This window comes from Echiichthys vipera, assembly GCF_963691815.1.
Source record: "Echiichthys vipera genome assembly, chromosome: 1".
NCBI classification, from domain to species: domain Eukaryota; kingdom Metazoa; phylum Chordata; class Actinopteri; order Perciformes; family Trachinidae; genus Echiichthys; species Echiichthys vipera.
Window position 1 is genome coordinate 10,189,284 of NC_139826.1, and position 23,029 is coordinate 10,212,312.

Consider the following 23,029-nt stretch of genomic DNA (forward strand, 5'->3'; position numbering starts at 1 on the left):
CTAAAAACTTTTCAGAGTTTTCAAAAGCACAAGCAAGGATAATGAGATCAAAAGAGTGAGAGAAGGGTGATGAAGGCAATGAGGTCTATAGAAATCAAAGTGGAATAGGAGGGCCGTGGTGCCGCAGAGGAGAGGAGAGAAGAGGCAAGCAGGGAGTGGAGAGTTGAAGAAGATTTAAAACAAACAAAAAAAATGGATAGAGGAGAAGGCTAATGAGAGGCAGGCTGGGATTGTGGATGGCAAGGAGCGGGTTGAGGGTTCAGGGGAGCTGAGGAGGTTAGTTAGGCACAAGCGAGTTATCCACAGGTCTTTACCCGACTCTAAAATCACCCAGCGTGACAGAGACACGAAGGCTTGGTTTGACGCAGCGCTGTCAATCGTCTTTTGAGCTGTTAATCACGGAGATCTGCAAGGGGGCAGATTCTTAACGTTGGAGGAGACGCCTGGCAGCAACAAATGAGCCCCACATTACGACTCCCACGCAACCGCACACCTCTAAAGCCCTGCCAATGCCATGATCCACCTGCAATCACCCTGCAGCAAATACCAGGCTCTCCCCTGTGCAGGCAGCAGCTACACTGTCTGTGTATGTGTGTGAGAGAGAGAGAGAAAGAGAAGGGGGGGAGGGGAGCGAAAAAAAAAAGAACGGGGTTAGAGTGTGTCTGTTATCTTTTTGTATGTGTGGGCACGCGCTCAGTGAACTCTACTTGATACAGCAGTACTGATAGGAGAGGTGGCGTTGAAATATGACAGGTCTCACTTGTTCTGAAGCCTGCCCTCAGAGTAAGCCCTGCAAGAAATAGAGAGATCAGTCTCACTTTCTCTCAGCGCACATACACACACACACACACACACAGTGTGGAAGATGGAACTCTGTTAAGATGTGATTAGGCTGACTGTCAGTTGTGAGGGGTCCTATCAAGGTTCACTGCACACCAAGTGCACACAAACGGCGGCCTTAGCCGGGCTGGCTGACAGTTGGCTAGTAGAGGGATGTCGAAGCTGGAAATAACAGCCGGCCCTGACTTACAGCTGGACCGACAACGACTGGTGCTTTGCCAACTACGAAAAAAAGATGGACCTGGAGAGCATGTAGAAAACAGGAAAGAAATACCTGCATCGATCAGCCTGGGTAGGGAAGGTATTAAGAGAGACAGACCTATTTCGAAGTTGACAGACCAGGGCATCTACTTTGTGCACAGTCTGTACCCTCTTTCCAGAAAGGGTGAATTGGTACACTTATTTTGCTTTGGACAAGCTTTTCTTATAGAAGAAGGTTGTTATGTTGTTCATGAAAAAAGAAGCGATGAAATAGGAATTTTGATACAAAGTAAGCGCTGCTCTGTGAGGGTAATGCTAATACAGCACCGCTGAATGTTGCTTTTTTTTGTTTGTTTTGTTTTTAAATGGGACCTGTCGGGGTCGTGGGGGGGGCTGGAGCCGATCCCAGCTGAAATCGGGTGTGAGGCAGGGTACATAGAGACAAACAACCACTCACACTCACATTCACCTAACACCTAACACATGCATGTCTTTGGACTGTGGGAGGAGGAAGCCGGAGAACCCGGAGAGAACCCACGCAGACACGGGGAGAACATGCAAACTCCACACAGAAGGGTCCCAGCTGGGATTCAAAACCAGTAACCCTCTTGCTGTGAGGCAACAGTGCTAACCACCACATCACCCTGTCGCCATATTTTAACAGGATGGCTAATTTGGATCCCTTGTCCCATTGGCAGGTACGTGTCCAAGGAGAGAAAGAGAAAGACATCAAAAGAAGAGTATAACAGAGGAAAATAAGGCATTACATAATAACAACAAAACACGATAGCAACAGAGCTGAAAGTATAGCTGAGCTGGGGACCACATTATATGAATAGGGAATTCAGGTATCCATGTTGACCATTATGTTTAGCGTGTTCGCAACATTTTCTAAGCAGCACTTACAACGTAAGTCCATATGAAAGGTAGGGGATCACCGAAGGTATTCCAGTTCATTCTGAATGGGACATGAATATCTGTAGGAAATTAAATCTTTTCATTTTTAGACCAGTGCCAACTGTACCAACTGTGCTTTTCAGTACCAATAGCGAAATAATACCTTTTGTGAAACATCACATTGGGGAATGTTTGTCTAAGAAAAACCTTTTCTATTTTACAAAACCAATGCAGAAAAGTTGCCTGTTGAGAACAGGCTGATTGCTTGGCTCCAGAGTTGCTGCCTGCAGCTTTCTCAAGAACCGCTCATCCAAACAATCTCATAATCAACACTGCGATTCCTTGGTCCCTAAGTAATACACCTGCCACGACTGTGTAGGATCAGGCTATTTCCAGGAACAAAAGCATTCATTCCAAAAAATTGTTACAATGTCCATGTCCATGTAACATGTCCGGTCTCTCTTTCTTCATCTAAACTTGAATGTACTGTAGAGGGTGATGGTGTGAGCTGTACCCAGAATGTTGTTTGGTGAAACAATAAATATAGTTCCCCTCTCAATACACTACAGTTTGTGTAAATAATGCACTTCTAATAAATATGTCCTGTAGATCTTGACACAGCACTTTGTTGGGTCCTCAGCAATACACCTGTCAAGCGTGAAGTCGATTGGTTGAATGGTTGCCAAGAAAACCTGTGTACAGATGTACACAGACTCCTTTCATTTTAGCAAGAGCCAAAAACCAAACTTTCTAGTGACTTTCATCAGTGATTTCATCGGCAGCAATTATAAATATTATATACCGTATATAATATTATTATTATTATTATTAATGTTATTATAATCATAATATTATATATACCTAAATAAAGTCTAAAATGACTAAAACCATGATTAAAATGAAGAAGTAAGAAAAAGTTAACAATAAGTCTGAGCAAACATTTGATGTCAACATTCGGCAGTTCAGCAGTCAATACTAGATACTACATACACATTTCTTGTTGGTACTTAAAAAACCCAAAGTATTGTGGTTCATAACCCAGCCCTATGCCTGGGTAAGGATCCAAATTCAAGTGAGAATACAAAATAAAAACATCTTTCTTTATTCCAGTCTCTGTCTCTTTATTTCTCTGCTGGGCTGATGTGGCTGCCCATGCCTAGATAATAAAATATGTCATTATGAACCAATATGGATGGGGGATATTGAGTCCCATCTGGACATGAAAGCAGGATGGAGAAATAGAAATTCTCACATCAGTTCAGCAGTAAAATTGTTGCCCCACTGAGAGGTAGACATCATAAGCTGGGCTGCAGGAACATACATATGTATTGTACAAACTATTTCCTCCTTTAACACACACACACACACACACACACACACACACACACACACACACACACCCACACACACACACACACACACACACACACACACACACACACACACACACACACACACACACACACACTATATACATGAATTCAACCAGTACATTCAGGCAGAGCAAATAGACACCTTCACAGCCAGTCGGCTGTTCACTGAACACGTTATATTTGTGTATGTCAGCCGAGCCGACATTTTTGCGTGTATGAGCGTGGGCCCCAGCTTGTGGTGTCTGGCTCACAGCATGCCAGTAAACAGCATGCAGCCGAGACGATGTGGGGACTCCAGGCTCCATGATTCATGCAGCGGGTTGATTAAAGAGCAATCGCTGCCCCCATAGCGCAAGAAAGGGTGGCATAATCACCGTAAGAAAACACTCTTTGGTAGCATATATCTTAGAACACAAAGTTTTGAGAGAGGCAAAAAGTTACCAAATGTCTAAAGTTGCCAGGGTGACCAATGATAGCGCAAGCAGATTCCTACCTGTCTGGAATAGTAGTGTATCTACATTTTGAAGTCGAAAAGCTAAATGGAAATGGTAAAATCTGCTAAGGTTTTATGCTCGCTTGAAGTGGTTTTTCCTTTGTCGAAAAAGAGTTGATGCGCTAAATGAGATATGGAAACACATTTGATGAATAAGTTATGATGTAACAAACATTTAACTCACATGACTGATCAGCTGTTTCTGCTTTCTGCATCTTGCTGTGAGGATTAAAATCATTGCATTAATCTGTCTTCATCTCCAGACAGTATGAAACCTGGCCAACACTAGCAAACATGAGGGACTAATTAAAAGTTTCCCAATTGAGCCAAATTCCTGAAGACCACTCTCTAGTTTTCTCTTGTAGATGGGTTAGATGGCCAAGGTGGCTTGCTTTGTTTTACAGCCATGTTTATCCTATGGTGACCACTTTCGACCAAACAAACTGTAGCCTAGTTTGTAGCCTAATTCGTAGTTCTTTTTTTTAACATTTGAAAAATTTGCTTAAAACAAGCTTGACAATTAAATGGAAACACAACTTCTTAAATGCTAAAATGCTTTGTAGAGCTGAGAGGAACTTCAAGCCCTTTCACATTGCACTCATTTTCTCCATCATCATTAAACATATCTAGGAGACATGTTTGATTATGGGATTGTTTTGTTTCATAAAATTTTAAAAAGTTTACAAATAAAATAAGATTCACAAATGTGTTCTGTGTTTTTGCTTTAATATTTTGAGCCAAGGAGTCTGTAAATGTAAGTTCAACCTGTGTGTGAATTTCTTGAATAGAAATGCCTAAGAATGCAAAACTGTGTAAAACTAACAGGTAAGTCATCTTGTATCGTACTTGTTTGTGAGCACAAAGTAATTTCACACACAACACATGATTTTCTATTCATGTATACTTTGTGTTGCTTATTTTGAGTTATTTTAAACAAATATAACCCCATGCCATTCTGATATTTAATTTGGTATCTTTCAGGGAATTTGAGACCTTGCAGCCTCAATCAAATTACCTTCTTTTCATTCAGAAATACTCTCGTCATAAATTCAACAATTTATTTCAACAAATGGAAATACAGTAATGCTTGGCATTGATGGCTTTGCTCTTAATAATGCTCCCTGTATTAGCTGCAGCATGCTAAGCCAAGATGATGTATAGCAGCAAGCTTGATGCCAATTAGTATTATTATATTGTATTATTGTATATTTATATATTATTGTATTATTATTATTGTATTAGTATTAGCCACAGCTAAGCCAATGCAGAAATCCCCCCCACGGGCATACAAGAAGCAAGACATTGAATACCATCTTTCAGGGTGGGGTGGAGAAGGCAAAGCTTGCCAGCAGCAGCAGTGTGAGACAGCGTCGGTGTGCAGAGATTACTGCTGTAGGAGTCATATTTAAATGAACCACCTTGTGGGGGGATTGGCTGTGATTGGTGTGTGACTTATGGTAATTATTCAGTCAGCGGCTGTCAGCTGATTACGGCTGGGACTACCGTGTCCTGCATGAACTAACGCGATGCTTAATTTAAATAAGGAATGGTCTCATCATAGATTTAACGATTTATTGCAACAAATGGAAATACAGTTATGCTTGGCGTTGATGGCTCTGCTCTTAATAATGCTCCCTGTATTAGCTGCAGCATGCTAAGCCAAGATGATGTATAGCAGCAAGCTTGCTGCCAACCTCGGCTAATCCAAGGGATGCAAGCATGCAACCCATGAGAGTCCATACTACAGTTATGTGAAGTATCTATTTGTAGCAGCAAGTTTGCTGATAATCTCAGCTATCCCAAATGCTATTTGAAGCGAAGCAAGCATACAACCCATAAGGTCATACCACCAAAACATGTGAAATGATACCCGGAAAATCACTTCAAATGCAGCATTTGATATCTGGCTGCTCTTTTTAAAGCCATTGAAGACAAGATATATGAAGGGGTTCCTAAGCAGGCTACATACTAAAGGATCTGCACACTTAAATGTAACTGAATACCTACAGATGGAAGCTTGTATTTTTCAAGATTTAAAACAGTGAACAATAAAAGCACAATCGTAGGGATGTAAACAGGCATGGCAGGAACAGAGAAGGCAGCGCATAATAATATAGTATGTATGAATCCATGTAATGAGATGCAGTGTTCATGTAAGACTGAGTGTAACTTCTAGTTAAGGACGGTTTGGCTGAAGCTGGGCAACGCAGGCCTTGAGGCGCAGTGTGAGCAAAGACTCTAAATTCCTGGAATTTAAAATCAGGACACGGAGTCAGGAGTTTTTATTATCTGCCCATGTATGTGCACTACATGGAATTTGATATTGCCCATGACACATGCCCATGTTAGCAGTCTAACTTTTGTTGTTACCACAGTAAACTATGACTGTTTCCTAGTATAGACCATAGCTGCCCCATAGAATCATTCAACGACACTGGGATACAACTCTAAAAGTGCGGTAGATGTAATCTGAGGGAAGAGCAAGGAATTAATTTGGCTAAAATAGCTTAGGGTACTTTAGTGTTAGCTTTTCCTGCTTCAGCTTCCTGACTGTGGTCAGAAATCACAGTAGGAGACACTTTTTTTAAATCTCCTGGCCGGAGTCTCTGAAGCTAACTGCCATCACTACACTTAGCAGCCAAAACAAAAACATGGGACTCCTCCAGAGCTTCTGTGACTGTTCAAAGCTTTATTTCACAAATTGCATCGCTGCCGAAGTGAACAGTGCCGCTATCATTAAGTCTTTTAATGCCTTTTTACAGTGGAGGGTTTTTTCATTAATTTTTCTTACTTTACTATTTGTTTTCATTGTCTTTCTTGAATGGCATATACTTTAATAATCATATCTTGAAGTGCTCAAAAGTGGATGAATGCCAAGCATTCATTCATTTATCCCGTGGGTATAATGGCTAAATACAGTATGTGTCTAATTCAAATCTAGATTCTGGATATACTTCACATTTAATGTCTCTGAAGACGCCAAAACAACATTAACTTAGCCATAGTTGGAGTTTTTGATAGTCTGGGGTCGTTTTCCTTAAGGTAACTTAGATATTTCCGCATTCACAGGAATTAAAGCAAGAAGCTAATTGTGAGCCTAAAAAAGTTGACCAGCAGAATGTTTACAATGTATTAAATTAAGCTTTATGTGAATATGAAACTTTCCTATGTAGCAATTTTTTTTTAACCAAATGAATGCCATTACTTGCGGAAATCTGATTACTCAGCTTGATGAGAAACTGAGACGGAAAGTTTGGTAGATTGGTACTCTGCTTTAACTGCAGGACTGCAGTTCCCAGCTGTCTGTGCGGCGTGACGTCCCCCGGAAGAGCTTTAAATGCTTTGGTCACACCTGTAGCGGTAGGCCCCGGTATAGTCTGTGGTTTCCGACACCTGGAGGCGGACTTCCATCTCACTGAGGGAGGACTGGATGTTTATAGGAGCAGCGAGTACCGGGGGAATGAGTCTCTGTCTTGGTCTCTTAGCCGAGTGTTTACACTATCAGGCAGTGGTGTTAGAGTTTAGCATTAGCTTTAGCGTTAACATTAGCAGTGGCGGTGCAAGAGCAGCTTTCTTCTTTGAAGAAATTTTTTCAGTGATAGAGTGACAGTAGAAACTGCAGCTTGATTCTGATCCAGGCTTGCGACAAAACTGGAAAGGGCTTTGTGACTGACTTCCAATATGATATACTGTATATACTATGTAATATGTTGTGTTTTAGCAAGAAAGTTGGTCTGATGAAGGGCTGGGACATGAAACGTCTGTATGTGGTGACACACCATTAATATGGAGCAGACTCTGGTGTGTGGACTCATTGTTTTAACCTATGTTATGTTTTAGCAGCATTTCAAGGCCTATATTTCATAATATAGTTAGGACCTGCTTCACACTGACAAACAGTCAGGCAGTAAAAAGTGTCAACCAAATTTACCAACGTTTTTTAGATGTCTAGAGGTCTTTCGACATCTCAAGTGTTATGTAGCATCCTACAAAGTGAGGATGCTTATGGAAGTGCAAAGTATGTCTTGATTTGTCATTATTATAACCCATGTGCAAACACTACACATTTGTGTTTACGAGTCAAACTTTTGCTGTTCTGTGAATAGCGTAATACGCAGTTGGTAGTTAAATGACACTAAATGTGACTGTGTCATCACTTATCTGAAGTCCTCCTACCAAATCTCTGTATTTGGACCAGACTTCTGTGGAGAACACACCTCTCTTAACAAAGCAAAACTTCATGCTATCTAGACTGCACCCACGCTCGCCCTGCAATCATCCTCTTCTCTCCCTCTTCACCCTACTCTCTTCTCCACCAGGCCTGCAGAAAACGCAGCTAACTCTAGCTGTAGTCGATGAAAGAATAGAAAAGGCAGACAGATAGATAATCAAGTTGTATTGCCATAACCGTACAGGAGAGCGACCACTTACAACGTGACTGGAAGAAAAGTTTTACGTACACAGGCATGTTTTCATAGTGTGAATGTGAATGGAATGCAAAGCGAAAACGTGTTCCAGCTTATTCCAAATGATTCAGCAGCAGTAAAAATAACAAGTGGAGAGTGTGCGAGGGAGGAAGTGCAGAAGGCATCGGACTATTGATGACTAATGCCTCATATAAAATCTCATAATGTGGATCCAAGGGTGACTGGCACAATCCTATGGTATATCCAAACATAGAAATAACATGTCACAGATCCACTGTACACCTGACAAAAAATGTAAAATCATATATTATGAACCATAATAATTTAAATAAAGGCGTATGAAACCAGATGCCTTTAAAAATACAACACATAGGCAAGCTAAAACGCTATTGTCCTTTCCTGTTCTCTTGATGGCTTGTAGCTTTAGAGGTTTCAAAGGAAAACACTTAACAAAAGGACAACATATATTTTACATCTGAAAGCCTTCTGATGCTCTGTAATTTGCATTGTCTTTCCAGTTACAATATGATCGATGACATGATGACTTGACCGACTTGGAAGATGAGCATCAGCAGCCACACTGCCTTCTTTAACAAAAAGAGTCCATGGTTTCTCTCTTTTACTTCTTTTTTAAAATTCATTAGTCAAGTACTCCAGGAAGAAAACACAAATGTGTTGAGCACAGTTTTGTGTGAAGTGAGTAATCGCCCCCAAATGTCTTCTGTGGTGTTGAATCCCTCAGAGGCCCGAAGCTACAGACACAGGGGTCTATTGCCTCATGTTGGAGCAGGACTTGCAGCACTGCTGTCCATAGAATTTGTGGTTACAAACCCCATGCTGAGGAACCAAGTGACACCAGCTGAAATGGTCCACACAGTGTTCTTCTGCATAAAAAAAAAACAAAAATAAGACATTTTAAGGCTGCAACTCAAGATTACATTTAATGTTGTTTAGTCTGTGGATTATTTTCAATTGATTGATGAATTATTCAGGAAATCAAGAAAAATAGCCATCTTTGCAAAAATCTTAAATTGGTTGTATAGCCCGACAGTCTTAAACCCAAATATTGAATTTACGAGGATATAGCAAAAAAGCAGCAAAGTCGAGAAAATGAAACCAGAATTTTCTCTCCACTTTTACTTGATTAATTAACCTGCAGATGTGGTCAGATGAAATGTTCAAAAACTGTCAATTGCACACTCTGTCCATTCGTACCATGACCAAGCACGCTTCATGGCTTAAGTCTAGTTTGTTTGACCAGTGAGAGTAAAACTGTACCGCTCCCAGGCACAGCCCGAGAGAGGTGGGCTTTTGTAAAGCACGTTTTCACGTGTACAAGCACGAGGATTGACGCAGGTCCTGATGTCTATTTATATATGACATTAAAGAAGAAGGGTTTGCGGAGGTCCGGTGTGGAGGACGAGTGTTTACTACAGATTTGCTTGGATGAAAATATAAAAAAACAGTCAGACAAAAAAAAAACTCAGAGGGGGTCTGGGCCGCAGGGGAAGAGGGAGGAGGGACAATCACACTAAAGAACGGGGCACAGTATGAATGGAAAGCTAGATCATACCCACCGAACAGGTTTAGGTATTTTTAGGTATGGTGTTTACCATGTTAACCGTCTTAGCTTAGCCTGTTAGCATGCTAACAATTGGAAATTAGCACAAAACACAAAGTAAAGCTGAAATTGATGGGAATGTCATTAGTTTTGCAAGTATTCTGGGCTAAAAATAACATGCTTGTTGTTGACCGCTGGACAAGTCAACCAAGTGGCTAACTCATACAGTACGCAAACACAGGTCTACTGAACAGATGGAACATGTACTGTTAAATTCACTTGAGCTACTTGCCCATAAAATAATTTTTCAAGAAGCCCACCCATAAACATTTAATGCAAACTCTGTATCATAGGAATTTACCTTTCAGTGTTGGTCGAGCAGCTGTGACCCGGCTGGGGCGTTGTGCTGGAGCCGCGGGAGCAGCAGGGCAAAAGTATGTGTTGCACGCCCTAGAAGTGATGGGCCTCTGGTGGGGCAGGCATCCAGCTGTGGGGCGACCTTGCCGGAGACACTGGACGGACCGAGTTTGGACTCCTCCACCACAGGATACAGAGCACTGAGACAGAGGTACAGTAAGAGAGAAACAGCATAGAGACAAATAGAGGGGCAAAAATCAGAAATGAGAAAAAAGGCACAGGGATATAAATAGGAGTAGGGGATCAAACATTGAACTGCATGGAGAAAAAGGAATCATTATGAAAGGAGCAGAAGAGGGATGGAGGAAATGTCTATGCGAAGACAAAGAACAGATGTAGAAAACAAACATCCCATCCAGCATGTACTTGCCCTCCAGCGAGCTGTCAGGAGATATCTTCTCTTGTGAAAACATACAGGGATTACAAGCTTGAGATCAAGCAGAATACGACACTGTACTATAAGAGGTTGCCCTTAAGACTTTTTGCATAATAGATGATATAACACATAGCCTACACAACCTGCCCCAATAGACTCAGTATCAGCGTAGAGCCTTTAGATTGCATCTGAGGCCCCTTCCACACACAAGAACTAACTTGTATTGAGTGATTTTTTTGGCCCAGACGTTGTGTTGTGTTCCTCATCATGCCAAGGCCTCCCAGAGAAAGTGGCCTATTAAACAAAAATCAATGAAGTGAGAGATGGTGAGGTGAAAAATAAATGTTGTGAATCGGATGAAACCTTTTCAGTGGATTTTTTAGTTTAGAAGCCTTCCGTTGCACAACGGGATGATTTAGCTCATAGCTACTTTTGAAGAGCTCTGATGCAACTAGCAGAAGACCATAATACTCACTTCCCACTACTTCCTGACATCAACAATTTACTTCTACCGTCACATTGCGATCACATCTTTTCTTCTGAGATATTCTTTTATTCTTATAACTTCTGAGTCAGGCTTGTAGTAAAGGCAGAAGTGTAATAGGAGCAAGTGTGTGTGTATGTGTGTGTGTGTGTGTGTGTGTGTGTGTGTGTGTGTGTGTGTGTGTGTGTGTGTGTGTGTGTGTGTGTGTGTTTGTGTTTGTGTGTGTGTATGTGTGTGTGTGTGTGTATTTTAAGAGGGTAACATATATGGCATTTCTGAATGGCATCAAGACGATTCCGGGTGGCAGAAAGCGAGCAGCTTCCACTGAACTAAAGCTGACCAGCTGCTACTTTAAACAGTGTTACATAGTTAAAAACAAAAATGCGTTGTGTTTGGGGTTTAGCCGCCGGATATACAGCAAAAGGTGTAGGGTTTTATCAATTTCCTTCAGAAAATACTACATTTATCCAGCTAGACCTGTGGGTGCGGGTTAAAGCGAGGGGATGTCGTCAAAAGAAGTGAAGAGAAGACCGCAAGACTGCCTGGTGGAGGAGGAGCTTCTTCTAACTGGCAGACTGGGAACCAAACCTCCATCATTGTGTTTGTGGAGACATTTTCTCACAGATAACAGATCTGTGCCACCAGGCAGACATTTTTTGGTTAAATTCTATTAAACCTTCTGTTTGACCTACAAATATAAATGATGGTGTACTGTTTAGAATTAATTGAAAGGTGTAAAACTAAAGTCTAACTTCTTATCTTTGTAAGCATATATCGTTTTAACGGTCTAATTTATATTTGTGTTTACAAGAGTGGTCAAAAGAACGCTACTACCGGTGAATTAAGCGTTTGTCCTCTCGGCCCTAGTCGGACGGCCCGATCTCCTCGCCGTAAACACATTGAGCTGCTGGTCGTCCACATTAAAATTTAATGTTGTTAAAACATCCAGGAACATACTTCTGTACTTTACAATCAAATGACATGCTTTAACAGCTTCAAAACATACCGTAAAGTCTTCTTTATTTACATTTTTAATGTAAACCACCACCTGAGCCACTCAGGCTGAGCATGGTTCTTACTTCTTTCTCTCATCAAGGGTTTAATGTGATGAATAAAGTAAATGCCCATGTGAAATTTCACTTGTAGATTCTTAGAAGTATGTGAATAAATTCTACTTCCACTTCGGTGCAGATCACCCAGTAATTCAAGCTATTTACTCTGTTTTCTCGATCGGAAGGGGTTGTTTTCTATGGTAGCCATCGGAAAACGCTTTGGCTTTTGCCACCGGGAAGAACGTATATTATTGTTGTGATGTCATGGTGAATTGTCGTACACAGGACAGACAGGAACTAGAGAGGTGAATGTGTGTGTCGATAAAGTTTACAAAAGAGCAACAAACAAAGTCACCACACATAGCGTCCGGGAACCTGACAAGATTAAGGGCTCTGAGAACAGGCCCGCTTGCAATTACATCTTACTGCCAAAGAGGCCACTAGAAACAAGGTATCTCAAATCTTACAGATTATAACTAGAAGAAAGCAGCTAGCTAAGGGTTAGATGAAGGGTTAATATTAGGGTTATGTTCAAAGACAGAATAAGGGTCACAACCCCTTACTTATAAGGTAAAAATAATACAATTAAAACAACCATCTGTGCCTCTGCCGTTCATTGGGTACAATCATGCATTGACCTAAAAGTATCAGATTCCACTAGCTAGGTAATGAGCTAATATTGGCTTAATTGATTGGCTGAAAACTTTGACCCTGGCTGAATTTTTATGTTTCTAGCTCTGCTGTTAAATAGGATTCTAAATATGTAGTTGATAAATACATGCATGATGTAATGCTAAAAGACTGAGACTAGAGCTACACCTCAGCTTCCCAAACAGTGGGAAGATACTACCCAGTGGATATGCTAGTCTTTTTTTTCTGCAACCTCGCAAACTAATGTAGTTAGATGATAATATGCTGCTTATCTTTGGAAGTAACCCTTAGTTGCTAATGTAAGCTAGTTCGCCTGACATGCTAAATATGTATATCAGAGCAAATAAATACACATCTAAATCAATTTCTTTAACTTTTGCTCTTGTGTGGTTATAGAAAGTCTCAAAAGAAAAACCATCCACAGTATACCAGAGTATCTCTCTTGGACATCACTTCTTCATGTGGAGAATTAGAAAGCTTTCAAGTCAGCCGTCCTCTCAAACACAGATAAAAGTCTCTCATGAAGACAGATTAGGATCAAAGCTTGGACAAATGTACCTGCTGCCAGGGAGAGGAGTACCAGCCTAAGACCACAGCACTGGAGCTGGTTAGGCCAGGGACGACTCGGGGGAGCTCTGGGCATGGACCACAGTTGCAGCCCTGCTGAAGATCCACCAAAGGTTTAGCCGTATTCCTGCACCTCCGTATGGGAAACTCAACATACCTGTGCAGGAGAGGACATTTTGTTAGCTCAAAATGACTATTCCAAAATAGCTTCCAATTTTGAAAACATTCTGACCCTGAGGAAAGTAACACTACACAAATGACACAGTAGGGTCTCGTGTGCGGTTGAAAGCACCTACCCTCCCTGTGAGTCTCTTTCCCCGCAGTGAAGCTCTCTTTTCTGGTTGCCCGGGCCACAAGACCTGGAGCACTGAAACAGGAGTGCAGGCAGGAGGGACAATTTTACAACATGAACTCTGTGAGTCTGTGTGTAATGCAGCAGGTTCCCATAGCGACAGACATCGCAAGGTCACTTATTGCTGTAGTAATAGAGCCAAAATACTGAGTGCTCTCTTGAGTATTTTTCACTTATTATGTTTGATGAGCAGACAGTGTGTATGTACGTGTCGAGTGTGCATATGTGTCTGGCTCTTTTTCAAAATCCAAACCACCATTCTCAGAGCTAAGTATCTTCACTGGGTTTTAGCTTGCCAGTCTTATGCTGCAAATCTAACCCTGACCCTGACCTTTTTCTATTTCATATTTGGCAACATGAACTAGTGCCCTCTCTCTCACTCTCTCACTTAAACTACTGTACTTAAATAAATGAGAACGAAGAAGAACTTACAACACCAAGGCAGGTAAGAGTTTCTTTGTCACAAACACTAACATAATAAATAGTTTGTAGAGTAAACTTTTAAAAATATAAAAAATTGCTTCAAATAAATATTCTTCAAATAAACCAAGCAACACTCTCAAGTTGTTTTGAGGAAACTGATTAGCTTTAGATTTAAAAGAAAAAAGGGAAAATAAAACAATCTGCTTATCTAATTCATTATCAAAACTGTAATGAGATAAAATGGCATTTGCGGCTTTAATCTGTTTGACACTTTTCCATCTTGCATTGGTTGCAAGGAGGTCAGATACTTTGACACAGATAGCTAAAAAATCACTGTTTCAATCTCATCTATTGAGGCTGCCTGCTATGAAACGGTTTGCTCTGTTTCTCCTAGTATGATTGTTAGATATTTTTGAAAAATTAGTGCACTATTAAGAAGCCATTGTTTTCTAAATACTGAAGGGCTGACAGCAATGCTGGATGTTTACTCCTGATGTTTTATAAGACTGCAAAACATAGCTTTGCTGGAAATGACTGGAACATCACTAAGCAACAAATTGGACCCACAAAGCGAGGTTTATTTCTGATAGCTTTCAAGTGTTTTAAGATGGATGTTTCTTCACATTTCTGAGCACATTCCACGCCTATCGCTGCTGCTCCTTGAGCTGTGTGGCCCTTTTTTCCTACCTCTCCCCAGGGAGTAAGGATCCACTGCAGCCTTTCGTTCTTGGGGCAGCGCCGCAGGACGCAGGTCTCTTGGGCTTTGGGTCTGTGGTGCTGTCTGCACATGCTGTCGGGCACCACAACGGCTTTGGCCCCAGGATCAGTGCTCTGGCAAAAGACGCTCCGCTTCCTCAGACCGCGGCCACAGGTCTTCGAACACTGTGAGTGGACAAGAAGGAAGTAAAAAAAGACACAAAAGTCAAAAAAGCAGACGAGTGTATATGTATGTAATGACTATACACATACTAAATCATACATACATGCATATTGCTTTAACCTTCAGCTTTAATCAAATTAAACAGAAGTTAAATCCTTGGCACGAACACTGTAAATGCATTTGTTATTCACCACATGGTGTACAAGCAAACAGAAGGTCACCGGTTTGATGACAGCCCATTATGGCCTTACATTAAATACAATAAACTAATAACTCGCAGATGAATGTGACCCCAACCCATCAAAGTATCCACCAACAGCAGACACCGGCTCCACTGGGACAAGCACAGCCGTCAGAGCAGTTTATGTGACAACATTAATCTATTAGACAAAAGACATTAATTTACATATACAACATGCACCAACACAGCTCCCAGTTGTCCTTTTGTCACTGAAAGGGCCGATTGATCTTTTCAGGGAGGCTGGCCTTGCCTCTGCGTGACCGCCAACTGAACTCAGACTAATGTGACAAAAACATTCCAAGCACACAACCTGAATGTCCTAAAGAACGATGACTAAATAACAGCTGGGTGTCCTGACTGTGCAGGTCACACCAGCTAATCATCAGCTCTGTTGTCAGGCTATTAATGTTGTATACAGTAAAATGAGCAAATAAAAGCCCTGCTAGTCTGCTAGCCTGTGATGCACTCTGGTTACAGAGGAACCAGCCACAACCTGTGAGTCATACTTGGTTATTAGCCATAGAATTAAATTACACAACGCCTTATTATCACTTTAGTGTTCAAATTAAATTTAGCAAATTCAATAAAAGGACAAAGGTAGGCGTAACAGTAGTGGAATGTAACTAAATGCATTTACTCAAGTAATGTGCTTAAGTTCAAATTTCATATCCTTGTATTTTATTTGTGTATTTTACATTTTATCATACTTAATACTTCTACTCGACTACATTTTGGAGGCAAATATTGCACTTCTTACTCCAGCAATATATAAAGTAATTCAAATTGGCCCCAACTTTACCTGCTGCATCATTCAAGTGATAAATACATTAATGCATCAATTATTACACGATTAGATCATCAATAAATGGTTGAAATGGGCCATTAAGCATTATGAGCACTTTTACTTTCGATAATTTAAGGAATTTTTTGGCTAATGCTTTTGAATTTACTTATTTTTTAAGTAAGATGCAGGAATTTTGCTTGTAACAAAGTATTTTTACACATTGAGAAATCATTTATTTGAGATTGCAATCTTTAAAAACGAAAAAAAGAAGAAGACTAGGAATGTTTTTCAACAACTAGCAGTGTAAAAAAAAGCAGATGTCAAAGGATAAAACTAGAATATTAACAAGTGGCACTACATTCTGTAGTTTGTGCTCAACGTTTTACACGTCCAACAGAGGGCAGCAGAGTGTTTGTTTTAGCTTCAGTGAAACATCTGACATGTTTCTTAGGGAATTCTGTGTGTGTGTGTGTGTGTGTGTGTGTGTGTGTGTGTGTGTGTGTGTGTGTGTGTGTGTGTGTGTGTGTGTGTGTGTGTGTGTGTGTGTGTGTGTGTGTGTATGTGTGTGTGTGTGTTTTTGTGTCCATCTCCTTTTGGGCACAGCAGTGTTTCTGTCATGCAGATGTCTGAACGTGTGTTTTAACCTGAAGTCGCAGAGGCTCTACATGACTTTTAGTGGGCACACATAACATGTAGACCCTGACACCAAAACCAATTACACATGTCACCACAAACACGGGCAGTATCTACCAGCCTTTGCATGTCATAGTAAGAAATACAGGTGTAAAAAATGAAATGAATGAAGGCTGAATTTAGATGCTTCAGTTTCAAGGGTCTTGAGGCTTATTGACATGCTGTCATGGATGTGGGACATTTGAATGCAACAAAATCATTTAAAGTAACACCTGTGCTTTTCTCACTATGACAAGCCAAAATGTCTGCTGTGGGAAAAACCTGTAACGACAAAATAAATGACATGAACTGGATTTTAATACAATAAAGCATACAATTTAAAAACAATTTAGGATCAAATTGATTTGTAAATGACCTATACAAGGTCAGCTGCTCTGGGTCAAGTCAGAATCAAGTGTGCTTATTGCTTAATAGGACTAAAGCCATCAGCTGCGAAACATTATACTGATAATTGTGTTTCTGTGGATTTACATTGTGTAGCAACAAACCAAAATGCTGCTAGGAAATTATGACAAGACTTGAGGTTGAGAGTCTGTTTTCGGCTTTGTTTTTTTCCACACTGGAGGCAAGAGGTGTGATGTGTAACACAACACGTAGGTGTCTAGCGAGTGTAGTCCCAACGTGCCAGTTGTCTCTTTAACTCAGACGTCGATTCAGCTCTGTTACTACCTGTACTGCCAGCTTACCTATGGAACAACTCTGTCTCCCCATTCTGTGTTTGTACCGGTGAAACATTCCCACCCTGAACAGGCTGTGTGAAAGGGGCTTAAAAGTCCACAGCAGAGGAGGTTCAGTCAATGGAAGTGAAAAAATATTACATTAGTTATAAAAGAAGATCTCATTGAACACTCAAATGTGTGTGATTTGGTTAAAGAGAGATCAGAGATACAGTAGTTTGGGAGGATTTGCTGTTTTTTTACACTAGCCCAGAGTCAGAAATTAATAAATGCCTCAGGACAGGCCCTTTTTATGCATTTGGTGTAGTCTTAAGTTATGTCAACATCAATATTAGGCTATCTTGATTCAATTGATGAATGTCTATGGGATCAAATTATATAATCATGATCCCTTAGACATCCAGGAATTGAGAGAAACTAAGCAAGTAAAGTAAGGGGAGCTGAGGTGAGGTGTCTCCTTTTTCCAAGCTGAGGGGAGGCCCACAGTCTCACAGACTTTGAAAAACCCTGGTCTACAGCCATGAGAGCAGTAAAATGTGCTAAAGGCTTTCACAGTTAAAGTGTAATTCCACTTTTGTTGGTGCTTTGTTTTCTGTGTAGGGACTCTTATCATGCTACTGCAGAGGTTTACTGTTATTTGGAGCAGTGTTAGTGGTTCAAAAAGCTGTTTTAATGCCTTCAGCATACTGCCCGAGTTAATCAGTGTTAGCAAAGTCCGGCTGTTCGCGACTCTACCCGATTGCTCCATTAATAGTTCATACACGAAAAAAACTGTCTCGATGGCTTATTTGATGTATAAAAGTGCCAAAAAAGACCCTGGGATGATTTTGCGCCGGAATTACACTTTAATGTCAAGCATTTTTACCGTCTTCATTTAGCATGTTAATAATTGGCTTATTAATATTTTCTAAATGAAAATTTAAAGGTGAGGGGGCCACCAAAGTTCAGTTACAGTTCATCCTATGGAGAACAAAATAAAACAAAAACGACTGTAACAAATGTCAACAAAGTTCTTTAACAGTTGTCAAGACATTTCACCGATCATACGTATCAACCTCTTGGTGCAACAAGAGGAAAAGTCAGAGTACCGAGACCATTTCCTCCACAACATCTATACCAAGTAATGAATTTCACCAGACTCACCGTAGTCATTCGCATTAATTGGGACGGATTTTTACCAATTCTTTTTGAAGATATGATTATATTTCATATACTATGATGCATTTTATGCATGTTGGTGAAAAGATTTCATATGGTGCCACAAACCCACCTGTGACCAGGACCCGGTGCTCCACTCAGGCGGGCAGGCCTGGGTGTGGCAGGGCTGGACCTGGGCTGGAGAGATGACGGGGCAGAGAGAGTGCACCGCCACCTCTTCCCTCTGATAAGTCACCTTCCTCAGGCAGCGCAGTGTCCTGGTCTGCTGACCTCCTCCACATGAGCGACTGCAGGGACCCCAGTCTCCTGGTCCCCAACTGTAGTGGGAAACCAAGAGGGAGTATGGATAAGTGGTGATTTGGTATATGCTAAATTGTACATACATACATGAGCTCTTATACACACATTATAAAGAGCTGCTATAGAGTGAACACAGCCTCTGCCATCAGGATATCAATCACATTAAAGAGCTCCTAATTAGCACATATTATTTGGCAGTTAAAAACTCCAACTGGTGAACTAGCTGTGGTTTTTTGTGTATGTCAATCTATCCGATATATCTGTCACTATAACCTGTGACACAATACTGCACGCCCTTGATTATGCATGACTTTAAGTGTAAATATAATTTCAATGGGTGAGTTGTATCAAAATTCTCAGTTTTTGGCACTGCTGTGTTGGCTTTACTTTTGGTTGAGGCTATTTTTTTTTCTTGCTTTTCTTAAAAGTTATGGTTCATGAAACTCTAAACCTGCTGCTTTCAAAACCCTCAAAATATTTTCACATTGATCTTTGTCTTTGCACAAATTGGTAGTTAAGGACAAAGAAAATACACAGGCCGAAATATATATCCATATCCATCCTTCTCATCTGAAACTAAACATGACAACCATATTGTATACAAAACTCTCCATAACAGCTTTCTCAGGTCTCCAAGGCCAACAACAATATACAATAAGGTTATGGACGGATGGGGACTACAATCCCTCACTACTCTATTTTGTTCTCTCCTGTTTTCTTTCATCTTTCTTTCTTTTCACTTCTCTTCTCACCTGACCTCTTTCCTCCTATCAACTTTTTTTTAATTTATTTTTTGCCTGTGCAGTCCTCTCTCTCCCTTAGTGTCTTTGAAATGCTGCTTCACCACTGATGAAAGCCTACTGCTGTTTCTAAAATAGCTTCTGTCTTGGCACTGGTGCTGTAGGGGGAGATTACAGCAAATGAGAGGTCTGACAACCACAGGCTTAGAAGAGGGAGATGGAGAGATGGAGAGATGGACAGATGGCGCAGTCCAGTTCTGAGATGACATGCTATACCGCAAAGACCATTCCTCCATGCCGCCAACCTGCTTCAGGGGAAGAAAAATGCTTTCATTCTCTTTCAAACGCCGCAGACAAATGAAGCAGCAGGACTGAACTGCAATTTGGAATCAGGAGAGATGTGAACTGTTAGGGCCCAAAAGCATCGGTTTTGGGATTTTTTTCGGGACTGTTTGCTTTTTTCTCCTCTGTTTTGCCTGGCTTATAAATAACAATATATGATTGAGGAAAAGTGGCCTAAGTACCACTCCGCTTTGGTGCAAACCGCCACTGACCTAGCTGTAATTTGTATCTCTGAAATCTTTCAATAACTGGCTCACCCATGCATTTTTAGCACATGTATTGCTGCACACCAGTTAGCATGAAAAGGTTCAGAAAAGCTTGCACATCCAGAGGAGAAATACTGGGAATTGGACAGAAGAACATGTACTGTATTAGACCGGGAAATAGAGTCCTCACACTTGATAATGGTCATGCTCATGAAAACTTAAATTTATTGCCACCAATATTTATTACTTTAATCTTGGTAGTAACGTTGTCTAGTGTCCAGATTCTATTAACATGATTCTTAACGAGGTATTTTTTTTAAACCCAGGTTTATGTATTTTTTACAATTATGTGATTTTGTGTATTTTGACATTTTCTGTCTCTACTTATTTTGCTTGCATAAACATCCATCTCTCTCCTTGATTCTTTTCTCAGCGTTTCACTCCAATACGGTCATCCAATGGTTGCAACAGGCTGCATTCTATTCTTTTAGTCCTTTACAGTGTAGGTATTTGGAAATGTTGCTTCCCTTATTCAAAGTTTCTCTCTTATAAGTATACTATAATAGACCATTTTCCTGGATGACGTTATGTGTCACCGTGGTGAAAGCACAGCTGTAATAAATAAAATTAAGGATAGCTTAATTCTTTTAAGCTGCTTCAGTTTTAGGGTCCTGGTAGTTTGCATAACTGGCACATTGTCACTTGGCTTCACTTGAATACTACATTTAATACTTAACCACGCATATTTGATAGAATATTACAACAATTTTTAAGCTTGAATTTTTAAATTTTATTTCTCAGCAAAAATTTTACATGGCTGCAAACGACATGAATGAAGCTTGCACTTATTTTGTTTGCAATTCATTTCCATGCATCTTGTCTAGGATTGTTACTGTGTAACTAAATATCATTTTCCCTGACCTCATCTACCAGCATCAAAATGTTTGGTCTTCATTACTTTTCCATTTTAGCCAATTAGTGAGGGCTAAACACTGGACTTTCACCCAGGTGACCATGGTATGAGTCACGTATAGAAGAAGAAGAAGAAGAAGAATTACTTTATTTATCCCACACGGGGAAACGTGTGTCCCTAGTTACGTTACAAATGCATTTATTTAAAGGGTCCTGGCAAAACAGCCATATGTGAGGAGTTGGTATGAGGACGGGTTGCATGCACCTAGTGTTAAAAAGAATTTCCTCCTTGAGGACAAATGATAAACAGAATACAGACCATAGTCAGTATCTTGTGCATACTGTATTTTCCTGCAGAGCTTATCTGGCAAAGGTACAACCTGTTTCACTTTGATCTGGATACACATGTCCCTGCATGATGCACAGAAACATCCCCAACTTGTAAGCTAAGTGACTCTACAGATGGCCTCTGCCAAGAAAATGAGCAAAATAACTACAGATGAATAGAAAGTGGAAAGGTAGAAAAAGGTGGGGATGGGGCTGTGCTGTCGAGAAAACAAAAAAAAGATATTGACTTTTAGGAAAATCTATGAAATATGAGCATAACTTTTCCTAACTCCATGCTGCGCTTGAAGATTTAAAATTCTCCTTGCTTTCCAGTTTTGTCTGACAGGCTAACAGCAATATGGGGAGTGAAGGTTTAAAGCAGGTCTAAAGCAAAAGGGGGTAGATGGGAGTGAAGAGGTGAGGGTGTGGGGGGAGTTTGACTGGCTCTGCATGGCTAGACTGGCCGGGCCCTTTGGGAATCCTGCCGTCTCTGCACAATAAAACATTAGGCCTGTCAGCCCCTGAGATACACACTGCAGAGATAAGCAGGCACTTTTACACTCCCCCTCTTGTCAGACGCACACAGAGCATGCCTGCATCCCACCTCATTGTCAATTTTTCTTTTCTGTGCTGCTCTTGAATGCACACTCATACAACCTGGAGAACCTAATGTAGTCATTAAAGCTTTCATGCTGCTCACTCAATTCAACTTTCTTCCTTTGCAGCGCCCATAAAATGGCCCGTACATGCACCCAGCTGAGAAATGGTGGCAGTTACTGTATAATAAGATCCATGGGTGTCAAACACTGCTTTCTTTTCCTGAATGGACAAGTATACTGATGTTATTTATCCCATTTTCTTCACCAAACAAAGGGGGGGTCGGGACACGCAACAAGGCTGTTTAATACCTTTCGCCAAGATAAGAGGAATGGTATGCCCAAGATTAGGGGCAGGAAATGCCCTCTCGGGTGGTGGGAAACTTAGTGAGAAACAAAAGCTGTATGTTTGAGGTGTAACAGATAGCTTTCTGGCTTGTTCAACCCGTGACATGGGAGAGAGTTCAGTCTGGACTTGTTGTGGCATGGTGGACAAAATAACAGCATCATTAACATCAGACAGAAGCAGCATGTATTTTTATCTTTCCCTAATGGTTTGGATCCGAAATACATTATTTCAGCGTCATACATTCTGGAAATGTGTGTGCATATGGAATGTAATTGTGCATGCCGCCCTGTGTGTGTGAGGGTGTACTCCCTCTGAACCCAAGACACGGTTCCCTGCCTGTTCTGTGGAGCAGTGCTGTAAATCAAGCTAGCTCCAGTTCCCTGAGCCAGCCCTACATAGGAGAGAGGCCATTTATTCAGTGGTGTTTCAACTTGTTACTCCATTGCACTTTAGCCTGGTTTCTTCCTGTGCTTGCTGCACTGGTCCCCAATTGCACAGTCGGCTTTAAAAATGCATGCCATTTAGCATGATGTCTAGACATCGGAGATAAAACATGGGCATGATTTTGTTACTGAGAAAGTCAGGACACTCTGGGATTAGAATTTTTGAGAGGGATGATATGCACTGGAAGCAACAATCATTTCGAGTTGGCTTTGATGTCTCCCTCCCTCTCTTTAGCCTCGTCTTTCTTTCTTATTCTCAAGTGTTCG

The 23,029-nt window shown here is 40.9% G+C and overlaps 1 protein-coding gene across 1 annotated transcript in view; it reads right to left on the bottom strand.

The window, feature by feature from the left end:
- Positions 1 to 8,111: 8,111 nt before the first annotated feature.
- The window catches only part of adamts18 (ADAM metallopeptidase with thrombospondin type 1 motif, 18), a 67,406-nt gene continuing 52,488 nt past the window's right edge, over positions 8,112 to 23,029 (bottom strand). Inside the window, exons 18-23 of the mRNA XM_083918866.1 lie at positions 18,660 to 18,864; positions 14,802 to 14,996; positions 13,636 to 13,706; positions 13,331 to 13,496; positions 10,154 to 10,349; positions 8,112 to 9,115 (exon numbers count right to left, since the gene is read on the bottom strand). Coding sequence (XP_083774992.1) covers positions 9,000 to 9,115; positions 10,154 to 10,349; positions 13,331 to 13,496; positions 13,636 to 13,706; positions 14,802 to 14,996; positions 18,660 to 18,864 — 949 coding nt within the window. The 3' untranslated portion in view covers positions 8,112 to 8,999. The remainder of the gene's footprint in view (positions 9,116 to 10,153; positions 10,350 to 13,330; positions 13,497 to 13,635; positions 13,707 to 14,801; positions 14,997 to 18,659; positions 18,865 to 23,029) is intronic.